Source organism: Odontesthes bonariensis, chromosome 21 (genome assembly GCF_027942865.1).
Source record: "Odontesthes bonariensis isolate fOdoBon6 chromosome 21, fOdoBon6.hap1, whole genome shotgun sequence".
NCBI lineage: Eukaryota > Metazoa > Chordata > Actinopteri > Atheriniformes > Atherinopsidae > Odontesthes > Odontesthes bonariensis.
In genome coordinates, this window is record NC_134526.1 from 30,377,942 (window position 1) to 30,395,629 (window position 17,688).

General features: G+C 39.3%; 1 protein-coding gene across 1 annotated transcript in view; it reads left to right on the forward strand.

Moving 5' to 3' along the window:
• The window catches only part of trpm4a (transient receptor potential cation channel, subfamily M, member 4a), a 45,296-nt gene extending 34,057 nt beyond the window's left edge, over positions 1 to 11,239 (forward strand). The window contains exons 20-28 of the mRNA XM_075454593.1: positions 1,553 to 1,668; positions 1,877 to 2,009; positions 4,392 to 4,566; positions 5,247 to 5,412; positions 5,506 to 5,687; positions 6,589 to 6,721; positions 8,182 to 8,254; positions 8,766 to 8,859; positions 9,927 to 11,239. Coding sequence (XP_075310708.1) covers positions 1,553 to 1,668; positions 1,877 to 2,009; positions 4,392 to 4,566; positions 5,247 to 5,412; positions 5,506 to 5,687; positions 6,589 to 6,721; positions 8,182 to 8,254; positions 8,766 to 8,859; positions 9,927 to 9,952 — 1,098 coding nt within the window. The 3' untranslated portion in view covers positions 9,953 to 11,239. The remainder of the gene's footprint in view (positions 1 to 1,552; positions 1,669 to 1,876; positions 2,010 to 4,391; positions 4,567 to 5,246; positions 5,413 to 5,505; positions 5,688 to 6,588; positions 6,722 to 8,181; positions 8,255 to 8,765; positions 8,860 to 9,926) is intronic.
• Positions 11,240 to 17,688: the final 6,449 nt, after the last annotated feature.

Here is a 17,688-nt window from a genome sequence, read left to right on the forward strand (position 1 = left end):
AGACTAAACTTTGGATGGAATGCCCACAAACGCAACTGAAAGCTGCAGCAGTAAAGGCCTGGCTGGGCATTAAAAAGCAGGAAACCCAGCATCTGATGTCCATGAGTTCAATACCTCAGGCTGTCATTGGGTTTTCAAAGGGTTTTCAACCAAGTATTAGAAATGAACATTTTATTTTCAGTTATTTAATATGTCCAATTACTTTTGAGCCCCTCAAATGAAGGGATTGTATTTAAAAAAATCTTTAGTTCCTTTCATTTTTATTCAATCATTTTTTTCAACCCACTGAATTAAAAGCTGAAAGTGTGCACTTCAACTGCATCTGAGCCGTTTCACTTAAAATTCATTGTGGTAATGTACAGCACCAAAATTAGAAAAAGTTGTCTCTGCCCAAATATTTATGGACCTACAGTTGTGTTTATTATTATTCAATATAATTCAATAATATTTATAATTATTCAACCCCCAAAAGTGTTTTGGCAAGTTTGTCCTGTTTATAATCAGGTCAAATAAGGACTTGTAAAATAGACAAATGCAACTTAAATTACAACAATATTTTGTTGTAATATACCACCCACTGAAATATACCACTCCAGAATCTTCCAGCCCTTCGTCTGCAACCAAGCTCTGGTAGATTTGGAGGTATGCTTGGGATCGTTGTCCTGTTGGAAGGTCCAACGTCTCCCAAGCTTCAGCTTTGTCACTGAATGCATGACATTCCCACCCAAGATCTCTTGGTAGTTAATTGAATTCATGATACCTTGTACAGGCAGGAGTTTCCCTGTACCTGAAGAAGCTAAACAGCCCCAGAGCATGACTGACCCCTCGCCATGCTTCACAGTAGGCAAGGTGTTCTTTTCTTTATAGACCTCATTCTTCCTACTCCAGACATATCGTTGATCCATAGGCCCAAAGAGTTCGCCTGCTCAACCCACTGCACCACCGACCACCCCAGCTATCTTTTTATATCCATATCTTTGCTTGTGAAGAGAAATGACCTCCTCTCTTCACTTCTTTGACCATACCCTGGACTTTACCATGTTGCAAAGACACCATTAACTAGATGGAGCTGAGTACCGCAGTCCTTTTAAATCTGTTTAATTGTTGCTCGTTATGGTTCTGTTCACATCTGCAGGTGTTTTTAACACCTGACTGAAACCTCTGTTCTTAGGATTGGTGATCTTTAAGGGGTTGAATAATTTTGTCAGTGAGGAAATCACAAAAAGGACATTTGTAACTTTATTGGAAAAGTATTGTTGTAAGTTTAGTTGCATTTAGTTCATTTAGAAGTCTTTGTAAGATTTCATCATAAACAAGATTAAGAAAAATGTTAAATTTCCTGAAACCCTTTTATTGAATAATTTAACACAGCTGTTTATGTACACACATACCTATCACAATAGTTTGGTTGATAGCTGTAATTGTAAAAAGATTGTGTGGCTTTATGTGTCAATGGTTTTAATGATGTAACTGATTGTGAGTGTTGAATTTAAACAAACGATTCGAAGATCTTTTTTACTACAGCCTTTCCTCTTCTCTTTCGCACCAACAGACCTTCTTTGTGGGAAGTTTATTTGTGTTTCAGAGAATGAAGAACTACATTGAGGATATATGGAACAAGTGTGACCTCACAGCCATTACACTCTTCATATTGGCTCTTTGCTGCAGGTGATTGTTCTTCTTATACAATGGGTACTAAGGCACTGCTACAAGATGTCCAAGTATCTTTGCAAATAGGCTTTAAAGCCAGTTAGAATATATTTATCTTTTATCATATATTTTTGTCTGTCTTGTCTCTATGTATATCATGTAGTTTATTGGCAGTTGTATGCCATCAGGGAAGTGTGGCCGTTGACAGGGTGCTTTTCTTTTCCAGAATGTTTCCACAGTCATACAATTTTGGACGAGCTGTTATGGCCATAGATTTTATGATCTTCACTCTTCGTCTAATCCATATCTTCGCCATCCACAAACAGCTTGGTCCCAAGATCATCATTGTTGGCAAAATGGTAATGGCACAAAGCCAATGGACAACAAATAAATTCAAGAAAATGCAACGTTAAACAAAAACACCATTTATATCAGCATGTCGTTTAACATCATTCTAGAACTTCTCGAAAGTACTTGCAAAATGCAGGTGTGTCTTCACTGCCTTACTACTTCAATATGCTGTGAAAAAGGAAACCTAAGGCTGATACAAATGTATTGTAAGAGATTATATGAGCTTCAAAGCAGGCATCTTGCTGCATATGAATATGATGATGTGAAACAAAGAGTGACCTAATGATAGTTGGTAAAGAGCCAGTGTCCAAAACATTGAGGTAGCAGTTTCTCACTTTACTTAGCAATGACAGCTACTTTTAGCAAGTAAAAATACAAACAAACACTATATTGCAAAAAGTATTCACTCACCCATCCAAATAATTAAATCCAGATTCCACTCACTTCCATGGCCACAACTTCAAGCACCTAGGCATGCAGACTGCTTCTACAAACATCTGTGAAAGGATGGGCCGCTCTCAGCAGCTCAGTGAATTCCAGCGTGGTACCATGATAGGATACCACCTGTGCAACAAGTCCAGTCAGGAAATTTCCTCGCTACTAAATATTCAAAAGTCAGCTGTCAGTGGTATTATAACAAAGTGGAAGCGATTGGGAACGACAGCGGCTCAGCCAGGATCCAAGCCATACATCATCAAGTGCAATGCAAAGCGTCAGATGCAGCGGTGTAAAGCACCGGACTCTAGAGCAGTGGAGACGCATTCTCTCGAGTGATCAATCACGCTTCTCCATCTGGCAATCTGATGGAGGAATCTGGGTTTGGTGGTTGCCAGGGGAACGGTACTTGTCTGACTGCATTGTGCCAAGTGTAAAGTTTTGTCAGGTTCAAATACCTACAAATTCATAAAGAAGAGATAGAGAGACGTTTAGGATTTTTAACTCATGAGAGCTAATGAGGAGACAGCTTTTCTCAGCTTCTTCCTGATCACTCTGCTGTTTCCTCATGCCTCCATTTTATTCAGAAGTGGGTGTGTACAACAGCTCTCAAAAGAGAGGAAAGAGGGATCCAGTTTCAGGCCGCATTCCTAACAGTGGAATTTACGACCTTAACACAAATAAGCAAAGCACAACTTTGCTTAAAACTCTTGATCAATACAAAAGACAGAGTATGGGATAACTAACACAACATGCATTTACAACTCAACAAGTTTGGTGGAGGGGGATTATGGGGTGGGGTTGTTCTTCAGGAGCTGGGCTTGGCCCCTTAGTTCCAGTGAAAGGAACTCTGAATGCTTCAGCATACCAAGAGATTTTGGACAATTTCATGCTCCCAACTTTGTGGAAACAATTTGGGGATGGCCCCTTCCTGTTCCAACATGACTGCACACAAAGCAAGGTCCATAAAGACATGGATGAGAATGATTGGTGTGGAAGAACTTGACTGGCCTGCACAGAGTCCTGACCTCAACACGATAGAACACCTTTGGGGTGAATTAGAGCAGAGACTGTGAGCCAGGCCTTCTGTGCAACATCAGAGTCTGACCTCACAGATGCATTTCTGGAAGAAAAGTAAAAACTTCCCATAAACACTCCTAAACTTTGAGGAAAGCTTTTCCCAGAAGAGTCGAAGCTGTTATAGCTGCAAAGGGTGGGCTGACGTCATATTAAACCCTATGGATTAAGAATGTAATGACACTTAAATTCTGATGCGTGTGAAGGCAGATGAGCAAATACTTTTGGCCATATAGTGTATATTTGGTGTGTATGGAATCATCATTGTCCAACAGTGATGTACTACCACTTAAGTAGATTATGTATTATAATTAGATTAGAAATTATAGGCAGATATTTAAATAAAACCTACCATTTAAATAGCTGTGATTTTACTGGCATACTGTAAAGTCCATTCATCTCCTTATGCTTCACAGGGGTGACAAATATGATGGTAAGACAGCATTCATGAAACATTGAGCATAGTTTTGAAATTGACTTGGCCTCTATCTTTTATATCGGAAAAGTGATTATTGAGTAGTAGTCCTTATTAACAAGCACAGATAACACTCGTGCTTTGAAAGTTTATGATAAAATGGTTATGTGATATGAACCCATATCTGTTTGTCATCACTATAAGTAAAAAGACCCCTCTGTCATATTTTCTGTTATCTGACACAACTCATCTCCACAAATCACAAATTTCACATGTATTCAAAAAGTTGGTAGGCATACATCAGAGAAGTTTTCCATGCACATTCAAGTTTGTTTTTATAGAACCAAATTGTTGCGAGAGAGTTTAACTTGCATTTTCCTGGCTCTGTTTTGTATGTACATACCTCACCACAGGGCTTATCCTGCAGCATCATTCATCACTGATGAGTCTTTGTTTTCTTCAGATGAAAGACGTTTTCTTCTTCCTTTTTTTCCTGGCTGTGTGGCTCATGGCCTATGGAGTGGCTAATCAGGTGCTCCTCTACTCATATGATCCCCGCCCCAAATGGATATTCCGGCGGGTGTTCTATAGGCCATACCTTCACATTTTTGGACAAATTGCTCTGAATGAGTTGGATAGTGAGTACTTGTTTTTTTTATCTATTAAAAAAATAATAATAATTAGCTAATCAAAAGCTTGGTAAATGGACTGCATTTGTATAGTGCTATTCTATTCTGGTTGACCACTCAAAAGGCTTTACCTTATAGCCTTCAAGTTACATTCATTCATTCACAAACGCATTCATTCATACAGCATGCAGTGCCTTTTTACTATCATACACACTCATACAGCGATACATGTATTAGGGGGCAATGTGGGGTTAGTGTCTTGCTGAAGGGCATTTAAACTTGCGGGCTGTGGGATGCAGGGGTTAAAACACCACCTTTCCTATTGGATGACAATCATTCACCCTTCTAAGCCCAGCTATCCCTTTATTATCAATAAACTCATCTCACTTTAGGACAAAGAATAACACAGATGCCTGTACATTTGACTGAATAAACTGAGTGAGCTTTTCGACAGTGGTAGAATGTCAGGACACGCATTAAGATGAGAACGTGCATTTGCTACAACAGCTCATACACCTCGTGGATACTGTAAAGAACAGTGAACATACTGTTCATAGAATACACCTAAATGCAGTTTGTGTTTTTAGTTGAATTCATTTCTTAACAGCTGTTGATGCTCTCTGTTCTTAGAGTGAATGTTACTCTTTAAGATCACTTTACTCACATGTTTCTTTTGATCTTCTTTCTAGCCGATAAATTGAGCGAAATAAACTGTACAAACAACACGACCGAAATTGAAGCCGGAGCAGAACCCTGCATGAGCACGTATGCAAACTGGCTGGTAGTCCTCCTCCTCGTTATTTACCTGCTGTTCACCAACATAGTACTGGTCAACCTCCTAATTGCTATGTTCAGGTACACTGCTATTTGTTTCCATTCCTTTGCCATTCTAAATAATTGGCAACTTTCATTTAAGGGAATTCTTACGGCTTGTTGTATTATTTGCAGCTACACCTTCTCCAAAGTACAAGAGCACAGCGACACCTACTGGAAGTTTCAGCGTTACAATCTGATTGTGGAGTACCACTCGAGGCCCTGCCTAGCACCACCCTTCATTATCATCTCTCATCTCCACCTTTTTATCAAGAGAACCTTTCGCCAAATTCCCTCGGTCAAAAGTCAACACTTTGGTGAGACATTAGCGTGAAGGCATGGGATCGAAGTGAAAGAAAGACGAGCATTTAGCGAGAAAAGAAGGAGCTTCCAAAAACACTGAATTACAATCTCAAATTAGAAAATGTTGGAACAATGTAGAAAAAGTCCTTCCGTGATCCCTCAGACAACACTGAATCCAGACCTATCATTCATTTGTAGCTGATCTGACTGCATGAGCAAGGCATTATCGTGGAAAACCTTTAACAAGTACTACAATACAGAGTGACATTTACAAGGGAATGATCATTTACTCTCTGTAATTTTCACAGAAGAGTACTTTGAGATTTAAAGGAACTTATGCCTCTTTCAAGAGTATAATTTCCAGGGACATCAATGCATTTTTAAAAAGACGACTCAAAACATCATTCTGCAGACATTATGAAGAAAAGGGTACCAGTGCAGTCCTGACTCCTGACCTGTTCCCAATAAAGGGAGGCACGACTATTAGGCAAACAATGCTAAATTTCACCGTCCCAAATGTTTTTTTTGGAAGGTGTTGGTTGAAATGCAAAAACTGATGTCTGTTAACAGATTGAATTAAGTTGACTTGAAAAAACATGAATTATCTTCTATTTTCTATAAGCATTTTCTATATCATCCCAACTTTTTTAAGATTTTGGGTCATGGTTGTTGCACTGGTAATGAATACATTAAGTCAAGCAGCTGTTACGCCCCGGATGTGCTAAATAAGAAGCTACAGGAACTACAGGGAATTTAGCCTGTTTCTGTCTGCTCTGGGCCTGCCTGTTAGGGAAACAGCATCCTACATCGTGTTTAAAGGTTTGGATTTAGATGCAAGTGGTTCCCCACTGATACCTACGTACATTATACATGGCTCCTAATGTGCTTGTCCATTTACTGATTTTCTGTCTGTAGCTCTGGAGCTCAGAGGCAGGAAGGCCAGCCAACTCAACACATGGGAAGCTATCCAGAAAGAAAACGTCCTCTCAGCTCAGAATAAACGAATGAGGGAGAGTGACACAGCACGACTAAAACGTACATCTATTAAGTAAGTCGCCCTGACTATTCAGTAGCTTGTAGAAGCACCTTAAAGCAGATACAATTTTAAGTGTTTATTTTCTGTATGGAATTATCAGTCTCTCACATCATCACGATGGAATTTTGTCCAACTCTTTACAAACTCTTTACTTGACCCAGTCTTTGCCAAGTTTTAACTGGTGGACAGATAGCCTCACATTTCACTAGAAAACTACAGAATGCAAAGGAGTTCATGGTTGACTCATTGTCTGTAACTGTGGCCATTTCCTTTAAATAGATTTTTTTTTAAACACCTCATCTAAACACAGCAATGATTGACAGTTGGTATGAGGTGTTTGTACTGATGCTCTGAGCTATATTTTTGCCAAAAAGTGGCAGAAGAAATGATGGCTAAATATCTCCACTTTGGTCTTGCCTGTCCAAAGGACATTCAGATGAAACTTTGTGAACCTAAGCAGCACTGTCATGTTCCTTTGAGAGAAAAAGCACTTTCTCCTGTTAACCTTTCCGTGAGGCCTTTACAGACTGAAATATAGCTCTTGGGTTTCTTGCAGTTTCTCCAAGCATTGCATGTTGGGTCAGACTGGCAACTTGTCTTTATGTTTACAACTTTTGAATGATATCTGTTCACTCCAAATAGTTTTGAACTGGGCCTGACACTTACCAGATTGATGGGCATCAACTATTGCTTCTCTGAGGTCATTGCTAATGTCTTTTCTCTTTGGCATTGTCTTAACAGACACCTAAATGTTCCAGACCAGCAAACTAACAAACATATACTTCCATAGAGGACATATAGACACATTTCCTAATGGTCAGTTCATCAACTGTATTTGATTAGCAGCATCTGGCCGCTACTTATCAATGAGAGTGCACTTCATTTTTTTTCTGCAATTTAAGCTTAGTTTTGGTTTAATAACTAAGTGGCATATTGTAACATGTCATGAGTTGTTTGTTGTTTCTTTTTTATCTGAGGCTGTATTTACCTAATTTTGATACCGGGTAAGGATCAGATGATTTTTCATTCTGTCCTGATATGTAAGTCCTTAGCACTGCACAATGATGTATTTTCATTTTCATTAGAACGCAAATAAGAGCTATTGCTTCTGAAGTGTATAACTAGGCATGGATTTCAAGGTAGTTACATTTCAGAGCGGGACGTAGTGATTTGTCAAGCCGGTCTATGTCAGTTAACATAGAGACTATATTGCCAATATGTCTGCATTGAATGAAGACAAAGTTACTGCATATGTTTTTATTGGTGTAAACTTTGTCTCAGCCTGTAACCGACACGGTAACGTCATTTGAAAATAACATTCGAGAAACTATGTCATGGCAATCCAGGATGTTTTCCCACCTGTGACCACATTACTTTTTTTTATCAAAATAATTAGGTAAAGTGAAAGCATGTGAAAACGACTTCCTCCTTTTGAGAGGAGCTTAACACAGACATCATGTTTGTTTCTGAAGGGTGGACAATGTTCTGAAGCAGATGGTGGAGATTCGTGACCATGACCGAAGGCTGCAGCTGCTGGAGACGCAGGTCAGCAATACGTTAAAGTATATTCTTTATGTTATGACTTGTGTCAGTCATCATCATTTGTATGGAAAAATTATAAAAAACTTCATAAAAATTGTTCTTAGACATATACTTGAAAATGATCTGCTAATGTTTTATTCATAAAAGAATGCAGAGCATATAAAACCTTGTGTATTTGGATTTTTTGGGGAATTTCCCCTCTTACAATGCCATCACAAATGAAGGATTGGTCATAGCCTAAATTCAACTAGCTCTAGTTGGGGGGGGGAAAGCCACACAGCTCAGTAGTGCATCACAGCTGCAGTGAAGTAGATGGAGCTAAAAGACTAGCAGAAAGACATAACTGTACCGAATATTAAAAAGAAATAATCTGACTTGATACTATGAAGGATGGAAGATTAGCCTTACATGACAACTTGTGCTTCGCAATTAGTTGCTCACAAGTGATATTCCTCTAACTCTGTTCACAAGGTTCTTGAGAAACCCATGATTCTCCCCGTACATTTTTTTCCAGCTGGAATACTGCTGCAGTGCCCTCTCCTGGATGACAGAAGCTCTTTCTGAAAGTAATGTGATTAAAGCCAGTCGGCCCTCTCCACTCCTCAAAGGTAAAGCCATCAGTTCAGTTCAATTCAGTTTCTTTATACAATGCCAAATCCCAACAGATGTCATCTCGAGGCCCTTCAGTTCAAGCCAAGTCATTGTAATCCAATCAAATCCAATCACCGTATTTTACGGACTAAGTCGCATCAGTCAAAAAACGCGTCATGAAAAGGAAAAAAACATATTTAAGTTAATCCAGACTCTAAGTCGCATTTGTTTAGAAATTTGTTTCACAAAATCGAAGATCTGAATTCAATGAACTCACGGAAACTGTCTACCTCGGCTTGGAAGTCTGCTGGCAGTTTCTGACACTGTGGTCTGATAGAGAGGCGGTTGCGGTTTGTGTTCAGTCTTTCTCAGTTGTCTTTAAGTTAACGTTTCAGTTAATGTTTTCGGTGGTACAGGAGCTGCATATAGTTGTCACAAGCCTGGAGCGTCCTCTCGCGGCTGTAGATGCAATGTTTACTCCTTGGTTCATGTCAGTCAGTATGAATTAACATTTAAAAACATGTTCAATTATATATATTTTGATGTAGTCCCGACTATAGTCAAGTCGCACCTGACTATAAGTCGCAGGACCAGCCAAACTATGGTGTGACTTGTAGTCCGAAAAATACGGTAATTAAATTCAAAATTAGTCTAATTCACACATACAAAACCAAATCAAAAAACAATTTCCTGGCTAAGGAAACCAACACATTGCACCGAAACTTGTCTTCAGTCCAATCTCCCGTCCTGAGCGTGCCTGAGGCGACTGTGGAGAGAAACGACTCCCTTTGAACAGGAAGAAACCTCTGGCAGAACCAGACTCAGGAAGGGTGGCCATCCGCCTCCACCAGACATCTAGCTTTGGCCAAATCAAGAAAAAATGACCTGTGATGTGTTATTGAACATGAACATTGGCTAATCATTACAATCTGCACAAATTATTAGGTTTAGGCCTTGAGATTAATCTGAAAATTGTTATTAAATCCTTCAGAGATGTGGTGTCTGTTCTGTTGCATCTGTAACAACCTCTTTTTATGTTTTTGCTTTTTGGGATTCATTATTATTTTTTTATCTTTTGTCGTAGATCTTACTCAACTGTCTCCAAGCTGACTCACTGAATTCCAGGATCGCAATCGCAAAAACACACGGAATTACTTCAGAGAATTCAATAACCCTAACTGCCACTTCCATGAAAATACTCCCTACCCAACCCAAATGTAATGCTGATCTGCCAAAACGAGCTTTTTGGGATTCTTTCTTTTTTAACAAGAAGGCAAGGTGGTCCCTGAAATGTGCATACTAATGTATGTCTTAACAAGAGGATATATTAAAACAAACATACAAAAACTCCCTCTCAATGGCTCAGGGCCATTGTGTTAAAGAGTAAACTGTTTGCTCTTCCGCCAATGATTTTATTTGTTTTGCTTTGTAGGTTGTTGAAGTTATATGTTTGTTAGGAAAATTACATTTCTATCCTATTCACAGTAATACAACCAAACATTTCTTTCTCCTTTTGGTCTTTTTTTTAACAACACTGCAGGGAATTCACTATTCTTACAAACTTTTAAAAGTCTGAACATAAAACAGAAGACCCAGATCGCGCGGGGGACAGATCACCAGTCCTTCACAGGGCCACACAGAGGCAAGCCGCCATGTACCCTCACACTCACTCCTAGGGTCAATTAGGAAAAATATGGTGGCAGTTAGAAAAAAGAAGAAGACTTTTCTCCAGCATGCAAAGCCAACCTGTAAACTGCTGCATTTGAGATTTGGAATCTTATTGATGAGGAATATATTTTCCCATAATTGAATTCTATCCCTAGAGGAATTTTTGACTAGATTGTATTTTGTATTTTTTTCCTTTATTCCACGATTCCAAACCTTTCTTCCTGTACTTTAACACTATACCATTGATATATTAACACATATTGCTTCCTCTCACTGTCCAAAAACATGCATGTGATTTCATTTGTGATTTTAAATGGACCCTTGGATTGACTGTGAGTGTGCATTGCTGTTTATCTCTGTGTTGGCCCTGTGATAGACTGGTGACCTGTCCAGGGTGTAGCCCACCTCTCAGCCAATGGTAGCTGGGATAGGCTCCAGATCCCCCTGTGACCCTGAATTGGAATAAGCGAGTATCGAAAATCAATGGATGGATAGATACCATACATTGTATTGATGCCAAAGGGTACAATTGAAATAAAAAAAAAAAGAAATAGCAAAGCAATAATATGTACGTTGAATGTCTGTTGATGATGTCTGAGTTTAGAGTAAAATGTATACAGCACAGCTCTTTTGAAGCAAGGAACTTAGGCAACTGCTTTTCTCTTGAAGCACCCCTATATTCCAATGTTTTTTTAACTGTTCAATAAAAAAATCATTTTTATGTCTTTAGCTCGTCTTTTGTCTTCCATTGCTTTAATAAAAACATGCACAATACCTGCTTTGGCTGAATCAACTACTGACATAAAATCAATTCCAGTAAAGACATCAGAAATTAGCTCGACAATACCGAGAGATTACGGTTTTAAACTTTTGAGCTTAGCTTCATGTCTTGTCAAATAACTAACAATCTCCTTCATCCTTTTTGTACTCTTCATTGAAAAGTTTGTTTTCTGAATGTATAGTTGAAATACAGGCTTTATGATACGTCCTTAGAACCCAAATACCATATGCAGTATTCTTAACCTTACAACAAGTATGTTTGGTCATTTTAAAAGCAGCAGAGGTGAGTTTGCTCAAAGCTGGTGACAAAGAGAGTCTGTATCTTCTGACTTTGGGAAACAAATTAAAATCAATGCAATCAAACGAAGCCTAATTGAGAGGCAGCTGGAAGAGCAATCATCAGTGTCAATGAGAAGGTCAGTGGCTCAATTCCTGGCTTCCCTAGACCAAATGATGAAGTGTACTTGGGCAAAACATTGAACCAAAAGTTGCTTCTGATGTGTCCATCGGTGTGTGATGGAGAAAAAAATAATAAAGCACTATGTAGTGGAAGCTTCAGGAAGGAACTTTACTCCAACAGCACTTGACTCTCTTGTTGACAGCACTATAGTTTCAATGCATACAGCACTGGACAATGTTGCCCCTCTGAAAAGGAAGGTAATCAGTCAGAAGAGGTTGGCTCCTTGGTATAATTCACAGCTGCGTGCTTTAAAGCAGACTGCAAGAAAGCTGGAGAGACAGTGGCGTTCCTCTAATTTAGAAGAGTCTCAGTTAGTCTGGAAAGATAGTTTAACAATGTATAAGAAAGCCCTTCGTAAAGCTAGAACTGCTTATTATTCATCATTGATAGAAGAGAATGCATCATAGCACAGAAACAGCGCTGCTGAAAGTTACCAATGATCTCCTCTTAGCCTCTGATAGCGGACTTGTGTCTGTGCTTGTCCTGTTGGATCTCAGTGCTGCATTTGATACGGTCGATCACAGTATCTTATTACACAGACTTGAACATGTTATTGGGATTAAAGGAACTGCATTAGGCTGGTTTAAGTCATATTTATCTGATAGATTTCAGTTTGTTCTTGTAAATGAAGAATCTTCCTCACACACCCAAGTAAGTCATGGAGTTCCCCAGGGTTCTGTGCTTGGACCGATTCTTTTCACTTTATACGTGCTTCCATTAGGTAACATTATTAGACAGCATGGCATAAATTTCCATTGCTATGCTGATGATACTCAGCTGTACTTATCTATAAAACCAGATGAACCCAATAGGTTGGTCAGACTACAAGCATGTCTTAAAGACATAAAGACCTGGATGACTCAGAACTGTCTGCTGCTAAATTCAGACAAAACTGAAGTCGTTATCTTTGGACCTGATCGCTTCAGGGAGAAATTGTCTAGCTATATAGTTACTCTAGATGAGTTATTTTTGACCAGAATTTATCATTTGACTCGCATATAAAACAGGTTTCTAGGACTGCCTTCTTTCACCTTCGTAATATTGTTAAAATCAGGAACATCTTGTCTCAGAGTGATGCAGAAAAACTAATTCATGCATTTGTTACTTCAAGATTGGACTACTGTAATTCTTTATTATTGGGCTGTCCCACATATTCTCTGAAAAGCCTTCAGTTGATCCAAAATGCTGCAGCCAGAGTTTTGATGAGAACTAACAGGAGAGATCATATTTCTCCAGTTTTAGCTTCTCTTCATTGGCTCCCTGTTAAATTCAGAATAGAATTTAAGATTCTTCTCCTTACATATAAAGCTCTTAATGATTCAATCAATTCAATTCATTTTTATTTAAATAGCGCCAAATACAACAAATGTCATCTCAAGGCACTTAGATAATAAAGTCCAATTCAAGCCAATTGGAATTCAATTAATTAATAATAATCATAATTCATAAAATAATCCAATTCGTTCATATAGAGCCAATTCAAAAACAATTTCCTAGCTAAGAAAACCAACAGATTGCACTGAAAACTTTTTGTTTTTCGGTCCAATCTCCCGGCCTGAGCGTGCCTGAGGCGACTGTGGAGAGAAACGACTCCCTTTTAACAGGAAGAAACCTCTGGCAGAACCAGAACCAGGAAGGGTGGCCATCCGCCTCCACCAGCTGGGGTTTGAGAAGACAGAAAGGGGGGGAAGGGGAGGGGGGAGGGGGAGGGGGAGATGGAGGGGGAGGGGGAGGGGGGAGGGGGGAGGGGGCCGCGGCGGCACTGTAATTTTGATTTTTTTTGTCGTAAAGTGGGTGTTACTGACGTCCTCGTCGTGCTACTGCCACAGACAGCCCACAGACCTGCTGCCTATTTATTCATTCGGCTAAAATTCAAAATTAGTAACCCGGATTTTTTTAAGTAAGCGACGCACCTCCACGTTATCAGTGCTAGTGTACAGTAATTAATAAATTATAAACAGCATAGTTTGTGCCTGTATAAGCTTGCCCATAGGAAACCGTTTCATGGCCGAATATCTCAAGAGAGCAGCCAGACGCCTCGCGAATATCTTCGGAACAGCTCCAAATGACCAACAACAAGCAGGGGTGAGTAGAACATCATGCTATAATGTGAAATCAAGGGCCCAATGTTAAAAAACCGGTCTTATCCTTTAACTATGGGATGTTTCAGGATCACCTGAGCCATCCCTAACTATAAGCTTTATAAAAAAGGAAAGTTTTAAGCCTGGTCTTAAAAGTGGAAAGGGTGTCTGCTTCCCGGACATTTACTGGCAGCTTATTCCACAAGAGAGGGGCCTGATAACTGAAGGCTCTGCCTCCCATTCTACTTTTAGAAACTCTGGGAACCTCAAGTAAACCTGCAGTTTGGGAACGAAGTGCTCTGTTAGGAAAATATCTTACAATGAGATCTTTAAGATATGATGGAGCTCGGTCATTAAGAGCTTTATATGTAAGGAGAAGAATCTTAAATTCTATTCTGAATTTAACAGGGAGCCAATGAAGAGAAGCTAAAACTGGAGAAATATGATCTCTCCTGTTAGTTCTCATCAGAACTCTGGCTGCAGCATTTTGGATCAACTGAAGGCTTTTCAGAGAATATGTGGGACAGCCCAATAATAAAGAATTACAGTAGTCCAATCTTGAAGTAACAAATGCATGAATTAGTTTTTCTGCATCACTCTGAGACAAGATGTTCCTAATTTTAACAATATTACGAAGGTGAAAGAAGGCAGTCCTAGAAACCTGTTTTATATGCGAGTCAAATGATAAATTCTGGTCAAAAATAACTCCAAGGTTCCTCACTGTAGAACTAGAAGCCAAGGAAATACCATCTAGAGTAACTATATAGCTAGACAATTTCTCCCTGAAGCGCTCAGGTCCAAAGATAACGACTTCAGTTTGTCTGAAAGATACCTCTCTGTCTGAGGCTTTTCAGGTCTTTCAGGCACACCGCCTCAGAGATAGCTAAATGGTATAAACTCCTAAGGAGATACGGACAACCCCTAAAGGAAGGCAGCTCCAAACAACAAAAGCTACGATACTGTTGGCCCATACCAACATTGGTAGTACTGAATGGTCTTACAGCTCATTACAGGTATACTGTCAAATCTGAGGATGGAAAAAAAAACTCAGTCACTAGCTGCATACATTTACAACTAACTTTAGGTATAAACCTAACTACGTTTAATAAAAATAATAAGTCTCTTGGTATAGTTCATATTAAGTCATGCTACAAATTCTCAATTGTATTGAAGTCTGGCTTTTGACTAGACCATTCCAACACATTTAAAGTTTTCCCCTGAAACTTTGCTTCAGCACATGTCCTACAGGATTATGAAATCTGTGAGAGACTGAAACAGGTTTTCTTCAATAATATTACTATATTTAGCATCATTCCCTCAATTCGGAACAGTTTCCCAGTCCTCGCCTATGAAAAACATCACTGTATCTGTATCATGTTGCTGCCACCACCATTTCTCTTTGTGGGGATGGTGTTCTTGGGATAATGTGAAGGGTTTGTGTCAGACATACTGTTTTATTCTTGAACGCCAAATAGTTCAATTTAGTTTCATGTTACAAGAGGATCTTCTTCCAAATGTTTGGGGAATATCCCACATCCCTTTTGCTGAACTTATAACGTATTTCTGACCAAATTCTGTAACAAATGGGTTTTTTTCTGGCCACTCTACGGTAAAGCCTCATTCTGTGTATGGTCCAATGGGCAGATACACCAGTCTTCACTAGCTTCTTCAGGAGCACATGTGCATGTACTTCAGGAGAACATATACTGAATTTATGTGACACTTCAGTTGCAAATAGGAGAATCTTATTTTAAATTCAATTCAATTAAAAAAAAAACTTCATTTATCCCAAAGGGGAATTCTATTATTTTGAGAAAGTCATGATGTGACTTGAGAAAGTCATGATGTGACTTCATGTGACTTCTGAAGGGAATTAGAAACACGCAATCTTATTCAGGGACTTCATAGCAGAGGAGGAGACTCACCGGCCACTTTATTAGGTACACCTGTTCAATTGCTTGTTAGCACAAACACCTAATCACCAATAACATGGCCTCAACTCAATGGATTTAGGCATGTAGAGGTGGTCAAGACAGCTTGCTGAAGTTCAAACCGAGCATCAGAATGGGAAAGGATGGGGATTTAAGTGACTGGTGCCAGATGGGCTGGTCTGAGTACTTCAGAAATTGCTAATCTACTAGGATTTTCAGGCACAACCATCTCTAGGGTTTACAGAAAATGGTCCGAAAAAGAGAAACTATCCAATGAGCGGTAGTTGTGTGGATGAAAATGTCTTGTTGATGTGAGAGGTCAGAGGAGAATGGGCAGACTGGTTCCAGATGATAGGAAGGCAACAGGAACTCAAATAGGCACTCCTTACAACCAAGGAATGCAGAATATCATCTCTGAACGCACAACACATGGAACCTTGAAGAAGATGGTCTACAGCAGCAGAAGACCACATCGGGTGACTGTCTGCTAAGAACAGGAAACTGAGACTGCAATTCGCACAGGCTCACCAAAATTGGACGATAAAAGATGGTCGGGTCAGAATTTGGCGTAAACAACATGGAAGCATGGATCCATCCTGCCTCGTATCAATGGTTCAGGCTGGTGCTGGTGGTGTAATGGTGTGGGGGATATTTTCTTGGCACACTTTGGGCCCCTTAGTACCAATTAAGCATTGTTAAAATGAGTATCTATGAGTATTGTTCATCAATGTCCATCCGTTTATGACCTCAGTGTACCCATCTTCTGATGGCTACTTCCAGCAGGGTGTCACAAACCTAAAAATCATATCACCTCAAACTGGTTTCTTAAACATCACAATGAGTTCACTGTACTCCAATGGCCTCCACAGTCACCAGATCTAAAATCCAATAAAGCCCCTCTAGGATGTGGTGGAACGGGAGATTTGCATCCTAGATGTGCATGGATGTACAAATCTGCAACAACTGCGTGATGCTATCATGTCACTATGGACCAAAATCTCTGAGGAATGTTTCCAACACCTTGTTGAAAGTATGCCACGAAGAATTAAGGCAGTTCTCAAGGCAAAAGTGGTCCAACCTTTTACTAGCAAGGTGTCCCTAATAAAGTGGCCGGTGAGTGTATGCAAGCACCACTTCTTCTTTGTTATCTTTTCTTTTCAGAGAAAATATTTAGACTCGCCAATTTAGACTATTTTGTTTGGATCTATTTGATCAAATGAAGAGAAAAAAGTGCATTGAAGTAACAGATTGTAATGCAAAAAATGTTTATAACATCAAGGGGAACACTTTAGGAAGCCACTGTATACATTTATCTGGCTACGTATTTGTATGAAAAACATAAAAGCAAAGTAAGCTGGAGCCAAGAGCCAATGTCATGTCTGGCTTGAACATAAAGGCCTATGGTTATTTCATGGTGGCATCTTTTTGAGCAGATTTTTTGTAAATATAAATTTACTCATAAAAGGAGGAGAGTAATTATTCATTTTGTCCATCATTATTTAAAGCTCCAAATCATTAATTAAAGCTCTAACTTTCGCAATACGCAATACGCACAACACACAAACACACACACCACTCCCCTTGAGTAACTGTATCTTGGAAAGTGATTTCCCTCTTTAGGCAGCCCTTAAATGGAAAGTGCTTGGGATGAATTTGGCACTGGATTCAACTCAGAGATGAAAATGAATCCTGCTGGGGAATTTCATATCTGATTGATGAATGGGCTGATGAAGTTCCCTTGCTGTCATCTCACAACACATGTTCCAGCATCTCTCTTTTGTTTGTTTTTACTTAAACAGTAAAATCTTATGTGTAAAAGCATGTTCATTTTTCCTCTTTGCCAATATCCTCCCTGAGATAAAGCACACAAAAAAAAGGTAAAAAGAAGCTTTCTGAAGTGAACATTTGACAGCAGAAGCTGCAAAG